Here is a 10,585-nt window from a genome sequence, read left to right as displayed (position 1 = left end):
AATCAAAAAGATAAGAGAGTGGGTTGTCGCTGCTCTCTGGAGAGAAAAACATGAAGAAAAATAACGACTTAAGTGATGAGTGAACTTCTCACGATAGTCTTTACTCTTTACCTAGGATGGACGGCTTAGATTAAACATAACTCAAGATCTGAACGGATCATATGAACCGGTACTTATGGTCCGGTACAAGCCGGTCCCAAGCCAAGAACCGTTCCATGTACCTGTTTTATCCCGGTACTCATTTTCTGTCCCGGTCCCTGTACCGGCTACACCGGTTCCGGTACGGTACCGGTCCGGTTTTTTCGATTCCACTCCGGTACAGGTCTTCTCAACCGGTACTTGTGCAGCCCTGATTATAACTAACCAGTAACCATCAGCAAAAGAATGAAGGTTAACGGAGTAATAAAGGGAAACAAAACTGAATCCTTCAAACTCCCTGTCATAATATAGAAATGTACAGGTATCAGAAAAACTTGTAAATTTGTTTCATCTTGCACAACAGACTCTTTGTTATCAAACAGGAATTAACTAAAATTTGTAACTGTAACTAGCAAGGACAGATTTTAATCACACAACCTGGCGAGGCTCTTGGAAAATTTGGTATCTCCGCCGTAAATTCTTTTTCGCCTTTCCCTTTGTAACCAATAGTGATCGTTTGCAAAGCTTTGACGGTCTTCAAAATTAGTTTCACCCACCTCAGCTCCCTTAGGGTCCCCAAAAAATTCCTTGAAGCACACTGATTTAAAGCGTGGAAACAAACATCCATTAGTCACGATATCAAGCACCAAACTATCATCGTCTTTGTAATCATCACTGTCTTCCCCTTCCCTACCTTCCTCATCACTGTCTTCCCCTTCCCCGCCGTCATCATCATTGTCGTCCTCATCACGATCTTCCTCGTCACTTTTTTCCTCATTGTTTGTATCACTGTCTTCCTCATTGTCTATATCACTGTCTTCCTCTATAGCAGTATTTAACTGGAGATGAAATTGAAATCAAAAATAAGATTCCAAATGAATAATTACTGCAAATGTAACAAGTTAACCAATGAAATCCTAAATTTTATGTCTTATCCAATGAGGGTATAGAGAATCGCTAGTTCTGAATGTTGGAATTTCAGCTCCTTAATCTTTATGTTTAGTACTAAACATCCTATAAGCAAACTACATGCTGAAATTATACTTTAAACTAGTATTGCATACTCAACAACTCACTGAATACAACATCATACATAACTAAAACACTAGAAATGATTCATACAAAGTTAGGTTGTAGTACAAGGAAATAGAAAACACTCAAGACACTTAAACCTAAACCTTCATGACTTATTATCAACTTCTATTTCCTCACATTACTTTATGATGGATGAAAACTGATTTTCTTTTAAAGAAAACTTTTGAGGCTAGAAGAGAGTCCTAATCATGCTTGCCACATGTCAATCCAACCTTTTCATCATGAGTTGGATGACACCTCATGGCTACAAAGGACAGCTCATATGACATGTCAAGCTAAAAGACATGTCATGCTTAGACTCAACCTTATCTAGCATTAACCTTAAGCTAGTTTTTAGTGCATGATTAATACCATAAACATGCCTTAATGCGGATTAAGACTAATCCGACTTAACATAGTTTAAACAAGATTAGTTTAACCAAATGGAGATTTGTTGCACAAAACACATAAATGCTAACATCTCCCACTTGTTTAAGCAACAAAACTTACCTTAAAAAAACTTTATAAAAGAATTTTTATGCTAGCCGCACACTTGAGTCAAATAGCACGCTAGCCTTCGACTATAGAGACCTACACGTCACATTTAAAATGCGTACGACATTTCTACAATCATAAAACTAGACGGTCTATTATTCTCAAGTAAAACATTTTATTTTTCAAACCAGAAAACATTTTATTGGCTTAGCTTTAGGCCAAAACCAAACTGAACTTGAAAACTTCATTTGGCTTAGCCTTATGCCAACTGAATTGCACTTGTAACTTTATTGACTTAGCTTAAAGCCATACAAGCAGCACTACATATGCTCTTACGCCACCCGCTTTTTCTCCTTAACGATATCCCCATTGTCTTGCTTGAATTAAGCATTATGCTCGTATTCTAATGAGACCAAGAACTTTAGGACATTAATGATATCGAATGAGAACTATGTCTCCTACCAGAGACCACTTTATGAGCATATAACACCTTACAAAAGTAAGGAAACAGATATAATGATAAATCCATAACATAATATTCCCATTTACTTTATTACACTATGCTTCATCTCAAACTAGAGACTACTTTATAAGCATACAAAACTCACAAGAATGTAAGAATGATGCCAAACAAGCTATAACCAAGCTACAAACATCACTCCAACTGAATTTCAGATTCAAACACATGGAATAAACTTAATGAAAATCACAATCATAATTCCACTGAAATTCACACAACACACATACTTATTATCACTTTATACATCTATAATATAAACCAAGTAAATAACATGTTAATAAGCAAAACAATAACATCTTAAACTCATAAACAAGACTCTATATCATCGCAAATCACCTTTGGGCAGAAATTACGACATACAATGAGTCCCAATAAGTTTAAGAATAAATTCTCATATGAAAAGTTGTCACTCATATGAGACTTGATTCACATCAAATTTCATAAACACAAAACACCTTTGGGCAAGATTCGTGTTTACAATTTCTGAATGAATCAAATAAACCACCACAATCACATAATTCTCATTAAAACCACTTCCACATACTCTCAAAGCATTACTTTGGCAACACTTAGTCGAGTAATGGAAGCAGCAAACTATTACAAGTTACAATTTTTCAAAACAGAAAAATTCAGACCTATTCTTACAACAAAACCGCCATCTTGAGAAGTCCAAAACTACCGTAGATCTGAAAATACCTTGATTGTGATACACAAACCTTCTACAACTGCTCCAATACTTGTTGTCCTGAATTTTCAGCCCCACACCATCAAGCATAAAGTACCAAACCACCGCATACAAGAAGAACTACAACTTTAGAGGGAAAACAGTCCAAAACTTCATCCATACAGTCACTCTAGCTGCTGAATATGTAATAACTAGGTGAAATAGAAGTTGAATGTTGGAATTTCAGCTCCTTAATCTTTATGTTTAAGTACTAAACATCCTATAAGCAAACTACATGCTGAAATTATACTTTAAACTAGTATTCCATACTCAACAACTTACTGAATATAACACCATACATAACTAAAAAACTAGAAATGATTCATACAAAGTTAGGTTGTAGTACAAGGAAATAGAAAACACTCAAGACGCTTAAACCTAAACCTTCATGACTTATTATCAACTTCTATTTCCTCACATTACTTTTTGATGGATGAAAACTGATTTTCTTTTAAAGAAAACTTGTGAGGCTAGAAAAGAAGTCCTAGTCATGCTTGCCACATGTCAATCCAATCTTTCCATAATGAGTTGAATGACACCTCGTGGCTACAAAGGACGGCTCATATGACATGTCAAGCTAAAAGACATGTCATGCTTAGACTCAACCTTATCTAGCATTAACCTTAAGCTAGTTTTTAGTGCATGATTAATACCATAAACATGTCTTAATGCGGATTAAGACTAATCCGACTTAACATAGTTTAAACAAGATTAGTTTAACCAAATGGAGATTTGTTGCGCAAAACACATAAATGCTAACACTGAACACTTGCCTTGGTAAATACGAGTGACTCCAGATTAGGTACTGCATTGAGGAAAGCAATTAGTCCTTGATCAGTGGTTAGGTTTCCAGATAAAGTCAACATTTTGACATTGTGAAATGTCAGCATTTTGTTTGCAGAGCGAAAAGCCTATTTATTCATAACAAGGTAATAACAACAAATTAATCAGTCACAAGCACGCAGGGAGATTAAACCATAAAAATAAAAAGAAACATAGCAACTAAGTACTTTAAAAAAAATCAGCAAGAATAGAATACCTTTAAGGTTAGATCACTGACAGTTAGACATTTTACATGTGCTATGGCTCGAAGTAACTGATTTATTCCTGCAATATCTTTTTTATCGTAACAGCGAACGTCTGCTTCCACCAGTGCTGGAAAGCTAGACAACACATTTTCTTTTGCAACATTATCAGATTCTAGTGAACCATCTCTGAGTTCCCAAACTGAAATTTTCAATAGCTTCAATGTAGGAATTGAAATACAGAAATTCCTCAAACGAAACTCGCACTTAGGCAGACTCAATTCTTCAAGGACAAGGAAATTTGAAAAGAGTTCCTCATTCCAAAACTCGTCACTGAACCTAAATTCCCAAAGCCTAAGATGCTTGAGTCTTGGAAAAGAGATATACTTAGGAAAGGTGAAATGATGTAGCCATACTCCTAGCTCCAATGAAGTCAGTGATTCACAAGTAAATAGAGATAGGGGAATATATGAGAGTGGTTCTTGTCTTAAATATAGCTTGAGCATTTTAACTTTACCCCTTATTAAATTAGTGATCCATGAATGAAGCCGAGTTTCATTCAAGTGGAGAGGCCAAACGAGACTGAACTTGTCTACATCTACATTTGACGAATTACTACGATGCAATGTTTCATCCAAAAAATCCATGAATTTCTCGGTTTCATCAGGAGAGGGATAATGCAAACTTCTAGGATCCCGTTTCCCTAAACAAAGGGAGGGGATAGCAGTCCAAATGTAGTTCCATCTTCGAGATAATACGCTAGCACGAGCACAATCGGTGATGTGTAGAAAAGCAAGGATATTATGAATTAGTGAGTCCGGTAGATTACTAATCTTATCATCTGGTGCATCAAGCATATTTCATATGTAATTATGTATCCCCTTCAGTAGTAGCTTTGATAGTCATATAAACAATAACAAAACACACAAAAAAAAATATGAAAGATTCTGTATCACTTGAACAATACCAATTATTATGTTTTTGAGTCCAAAACCTAAGATCATAACAAAAACAGCTGATTGTTTAACAATAGAGTAACAACTTAATTTCAATTATTGAATCAAAGAGCTCAATCATCTGTTTTTTGAATTATTGAATCAGACATATATTAGGGGCTATTGGATTAAAAAAAGTTCCCTAATTAATCAGACAAAATTTCTAGATTTTGAACAAGAGAGATGATGATGGTGTTTCTTCAGGCTGTTTTATTACTGAATGACAATCATATCTCTTTCAAAAAACCTAGATTTTCATTTGGACACATTAGGGTTTTTGATTCAAAATAAATGATATATCAAAACAAGGAAGAACCAAATATTGAATTCATAGTAATAGATCGAAAATACCTTCTGTCAATCATCGGAAGAAGACGAATTTCCTTGTGGCTTCAGAGTTATCACTTCAATGGAGTCTGGAGGGAAAATGAAAGAAGAAAATGAATTTGAATTGAAAAAAATGAAAATTGAGAAACCAAGCCAAGGGAGCGCGTTTAGGTTTTTATTTGGGTTTTTTTTATAATGGGCATGGCAACACTGTCTAAGGCCCGAAGCATCTAACCCTACTACAACCTGTCAATCTGAGATGATGCTAAGTTTAGAGTCATGTTTTTGAGGCACACGCATATACTAATGGTGCCAAAATAAAATAAATATTCAATTTTAGGGGGCACTTGAAAGGAGTTAGGGGCCACCTTTTTATACCCATCCATCGAAGATGGCTAATGGATGTCTTAAAAATAGAAATTGTCTATATTGTCCTTCACCTTTATACTAAATCTAAACTTATATCATTTATTTTCGTAATCATAACATTCGTCTTCTCCTTCTTTGTTCTACCGATTCAAGAAAAAAATCCATCGTTTTAATTTTGATTGAAACCGAATATCGTCAATCAAAAAAATTTAAGGATTAATTGTTTAAAATTAAAACTAAAAATTCATTAACCTTAAAGTTGAAACATAGAACATAAAAAAAGAAAAAACGAGTTAAATAAACAAAAAGATAGATGATAGTAGTTATGATCCAAAATTAGGATTTGATTGCTTGAAATCAAAAAAATTGATCTGAAATTTTTCTAGGATTTGCAGTAGCAGAAACATAATCGGTAGGTAGCAATCTACTTTACCTACCGATTCTGGTTGATGTTCTTCATTTCTTAAGAACATCAATCATAATTGGTAGGTAACTTGATTGTTATCTACCGATTATTCGGTACGAAATTCAATTTAGGTTTGGGTGACCTTTTTTTGTCTTATTAGTGGTCCCTAATTCCTTTCAAGTGGCCCCTAAAAATGCTAGGCAAAATAAGGTCATTAGGTGAAAAAACATCATCACCTCTTATCCATCATTTTTTGATAATGTCGTAACTATCCTTACATAATTAATACTATTAACGATTATGATGATTAACTGGGGCGCATCTTGTTGTTAGGCTCCCAACCCTCCCCTTATGTAAAATTTTCTTCTTAAAATATATTACTATTATATTAGATCCAATAATAATGATTGATTAAGTTTAGTTGTGAGTGTTATATTAGTTGAAAAATCATAGTTTTGTGAGAGAGTTGGGATTGTTGAGAGGAAGAAGAAGTGAAGAAAAAAAACTAGATTTTTGAGATTATTGTAATTCAAGATGGGTGATTCAAATGACGAAGGGGAATCTTCATCTCGTGAACGGAATATATTGCATAAGTATACTTCTAGATAATGTTTAACGCCCTTTTTATAGGTTGAATTCCTCAAAAAATTAAATTTTCAAATGCAAGTTCGGGCTTATAATTATCATCCAAACCTCCTTGTGATATACAGTTTGGTTATTAGTTACTAGTCGAACCTAACTGTTATGATACGTATATGAACAGTTCAGCTCATTCGAAACATGATACTTTTTCACCGAACTTCTATTTTGACAAAAACCCAAGTTAAAGGTTGACATATAAACTAAATAACGAATCAGCTGAACCATCTTACATAACAAGTTCGTCTTATAAGCTAAGTATATAATCAGTCCAACCTGGCATACATAGACCTCCTGGAAAATTGCTTATAAGGTTCGGCTAATAAATCATTTTTCGAATCACCCGAACCTGGCAAAAATACAGCTTTTACCTTATTATATGGTTCGGCTAATTCTAAAATCGAGTTAGTAGCCGAACCAGACTCTGTTTTTCAAAGAAATAATTTTTTGGCTCTATCTTTATATTATCTAATCAGCCGAACTTGCAGTTCGCTATATCTTACAGCACTGCTCGGTCGAACTCGCAAGTTTTGTTATCTCAAGCTTGTTTGTCAAGTTTAGGTGATCAATATTATAAGTCTTGATTTCTAGTCTACTTATAGCTATGTCTCGGATTAGGATAGAATGTGTAGTTGATCTTTAGACTTCACGGCGTTCATCGATTGAAGACGAAGATCTACTGAGGAGAGCTTGGAGGAACTTCTTCAACAAAAGGTATGCGAAGACTAAAACTTATCTATCACTCAAAAGTCGATTTTATTCTATCTCTTATTGAGACTAATTCGTATAGCTATATGGACTTTTATATTATACACATTTGATATTTCGAGCTGAGTTTAACTCACTTATATCTTTCTCGAAATATGTGTTGGAAGCTTTTTGCTTTAACTACTTTCATCATTATTCTTGAGGAGTTTAATTGGAAAACAATAAATAATAAGTCAAAAGATGATCATGTGAAAATTGCCTTGAAACATCTTACATGATTTGTGTGAGACAGTCACTTGATGTCGACTCGGAATGTTTCGTATTGATCATTTGATCACTTGAAAATTACTTATAAGCTAATATTTTGTGCGAGACAACTATTGTCGTCTTCCAAGGATGTTTCAATGATTGAAATGGGAGTTTTAAACAATTAACCATTGTCAGGATATAATACAGTATGCATACTGTTGTGGTATGATTCAGGTCTGGAAACCAAGTTTGCACACCAGTATGCGAACAGTTTTGACAGATAAAGTCCGGGACAGTTCGCATACTAGTATGCGAACGGTTCTACTTGAGTTAGGTCTGGAATGGCAGTATGCAAACCGGTTTGCGAACTGTCGGGAAAGACCAAAGTATGGAACTTAAGTTTGCGTACCCGTTTGTAAACTGAATTGGTGTAAGTTCTAAAAATAGTTTAAGTACGATTTCATACTCATGAACAAATACATTTATAAATTAAGGGATGAAATCTTTGCAAACCGTGGCTAAAGTGTTTATGATCTGATTCTTTCAAATCAATCTGATTTTGCTTCAATTGTGTCTTGTATACTTCTATGAGAATATAAATAATTGAACAACTCTATGAGTAACACAATTAGATTCATTTGATTATCATTTGATCTAGAAGTGTTAGATGAATGTGGTTAATACAAAAGTGTTCATATGGATAACTTCGGTTAACTATTGTTGAGCCAACTCAATATACACGTTTAGGTACGATTACCCATATCTAAATGAAGGTATATTTCATTTGTGTGTAACAAGATAAAACCATCTAATGGTGGAGAGATGTTGCTTTGGTTTTAAGCAAACTTAGCTTGAATCTTAAATCAACTTTTCATCTAACAGTGAATATTGATTGCTTTGTTTCTAAGCTATCAAACCCTGATTTCAAGACTATATAAGGGAGAATTCTAGCAACTGGAAAACCTAATCCCCACACCTCATGTGTGATACTAGTTGCGTACTAGAGTCGATTCTCCTTTAACCTTGATTTTTCCTAAAAACATTATAGGTTAACGACGTAAAGACTTCATTGGGGTTCTGAAGCCAAACCCAACTATTTTCTCTGTAGTTGCATGTTCTGATCTTACTTGTTCTATCGTATTGAGTATTATCTTCTCTAAGATTGGCTCGAGATTTATCTCCGATAGGTAAGATATAAAAAGTAATCACAAAGATCTTCATCTCATTCTTTGTGATTCCACAATAACTTCTTATACTACCATATAATTAAGTTATTGTGAGGTGATTCATATTTCTAGGATGTTCTTTGGGAATACAAGACCGGATTATCAATTGTTTCTTGTTCACCTTGATTTATCAAAAGACATAACAAAAACTTCGTAGGTATTTCTGTGGGAGAAAATTTTATCTATCAGAATAGATTTTTCCGTTGGAGACATAATTGTTTATAAAGTCTTCGACTTTGGGTCGTAGCAACTCTTAGTTGCGGGTGAGATCAGATAAGGGAATCAAGTGCGTAGGGTCCTGCTGGGATTCAGAGGCGTAAGGAACGCAACTACACCTTAATCGGTTGAGACTTGGTTAGGGATCAACTACATTCCAGTCTGAAGTTAACTTGTAGTAGGCTAGTGTCTGTAGCGGATTAATACAATGTAGTGTTCAAATCTGGACTAGGTCCCGGGGTTTTTCTGCATTTTCGGTTTCCTCGTTAACAAAAATTCCAGTGTTCGTGTTATTTCTTTTCCGCATTATATTTTTTCATATAATTGAAATATCATTGGTTGTGCGTAGTTCAATCAATTGGTAAATAAAACCTTTGGTTGTTGATTGAATTTGATTGACACTTGAACATTAGTATTTGGTATCGCTCAAGTTATTTATCATATCAATCAGGCTCACAGATCTCTATCTGTTCGATTGCGGATTGTATTGAGAAATTAAGATATAACTCTTGAGTATATTTTCTTGATTGAGTCTGACTGTCTAGTTGATTCTCTTGGAATTATATTGGATTTAGTCCATACATATTTCCGAACGAAATATTGGGTGTATTTGTTAGATCCCCGCTTTTTCAATTGGTATCAGAGCATGCAAACACATTTAAGACCTCATAATTATGTGTTTGTAACAATCTGAGTCCATGGACAAAAGTGTTATCTCAAACAACGCATCACCGGTTCAGAAATGTTCAGACTTGGTTCAAAGCTTTGGTTCTCCTGAGAAATCTCTCACGTCATCTCCATTGTCTGAAACTGTGTATAACTGGGAAACACGCCTATATGAACAGTTGGATGATCTTTCAGATGAAAGTGATTCAAATGATGGACAAGATGTTGATGAGGAAGTCTCGCAATACATCAAGATTTTTGACCATCTCATAAAGAAAAAGAAGTCAACATCTTGCTTGACTAAGTTTCTGACTCCTCTCTGTCTAGAAAACAAGAAAAATGAGAAAACTCTTTAAGGGTTACGATTGTGGGTATAATCTCTTACAATCTCTTCTTAAATATTGTGAAGAAGATGGGCGTTCAAAGAATTCCAAATGTGAAAATCTTCGTCGAAATCTCTTCGTGTTAAAAGAAGAACTTGTTGAATCTGAAGCAAGGTGTAGCTCTCAACAAAGTTATTTTAATGACAGAGAAAATGTTTTTCTCTCACGAGAAAAACAAATGGAGGCTGACCTTTCTGCTTCTCAGAACAAGGTAAATATGCTGGAAGAAACTTTAAAAAGTTTAACATTAGTTCAACAAAATTAACCACTATGCTGGGAGTTTGTAAGAAACATCGTGATACACGAGGTTTGGGATATAAAGGAATAGATGCTTCAAGTAGTAGCAAGATTAATTTTTTTTGTACTAATAGCAATTTCCAGCAGAAAAATTTCACTGATGGCAAAGGTGAAAAATTACCTTCAGC

The 10,585-nt window shown here is 34.5% G+C and overlaps 1 protein-coding gene across 5 annotated transcripts; it reads right to left on the bottom strand.

Annotated features, from left to right (window-relative positions):
* Window positions 1-463: 463 nt before the first annotated feature.
* Window positions 464-5,438, bottom strand: LOC113285584 (F-box/LRR-repeat protein At4g14103-like). 5 transcript variants are annotated; one of them, XM_026534416.1, is made up of 3 exons: window positions 3,991-5,411; window positions 833-977; window positions 464-736 (listed from the first exon to the last, which is right to left on the bottom strand). In XM_026534416.1, exons 1-3 carry the CDS (start codon window positions 4,831-4,833, stop codon window positions 564-566), a joined length of 1,161 nt encoding a protein of 386 aa, XP_026390201.1. In that variant the 5' UTR covers window positions 4,834-5,411; the 3' UTR covers window positions 464-563. The 5 variants fall into 5 exon arrangements, 4 of the variants coding, with proteins under 4 accessions (XP_026390201.1, XP_026390200.1, XP_026390202.1 ...); XR_003328773.1 differs by lacking the exons at window positions 464-736; window positions 833-977 and adding an exon at window positions 2,575-3,862 and having other exon boundaries at window positions 3,991-4,178; window positions 5,323-5,438; XM_026534415.1 differs by having other exon boundaries at window positions 464-977.
* Window positions 5,439-10,585: the final 5,147 nt, after the last annotated feature.

This window comes from Papaver somniferum, chromosome 6, assembly GCF_003573695.1.
Source record: "Papaver somniferum cultivar HN1 chromosome 6, ASM357369v1, whole genome shotgun sequence".
In the NCBI taxonomy this organism is placed as follows: Eukaryota; Viridiplantae; Streptophyta; class Magnoliopsida; order Ranunculales; family Papaveraceae; genus Papaver; species Papaver somniferum.
The sequence above is the reverse complement of the archived record's forward strand: the minus strand, read 5'-3'. Positions and strand labels throughout refer to the sequence as shown.

What these genes read in the sequence shown, in the direction of transcription:
- LOC113285584 (XM_026534415.1), bottom strand. Translation starts at nt 4,833, where the DNA reads ATGCTTGATGCACCAGATGATAAGATTAGTAATCTACCGGACTCACTA. An exon ending in TCAGTGATCTAACCTTAAAG is followed by an intron (nt 978 to 3,990) that starts GTATTCTATTCT and finishes TTTCATCTCCAG; the next exon opens with TTAAATACTGCTATAGAGGA.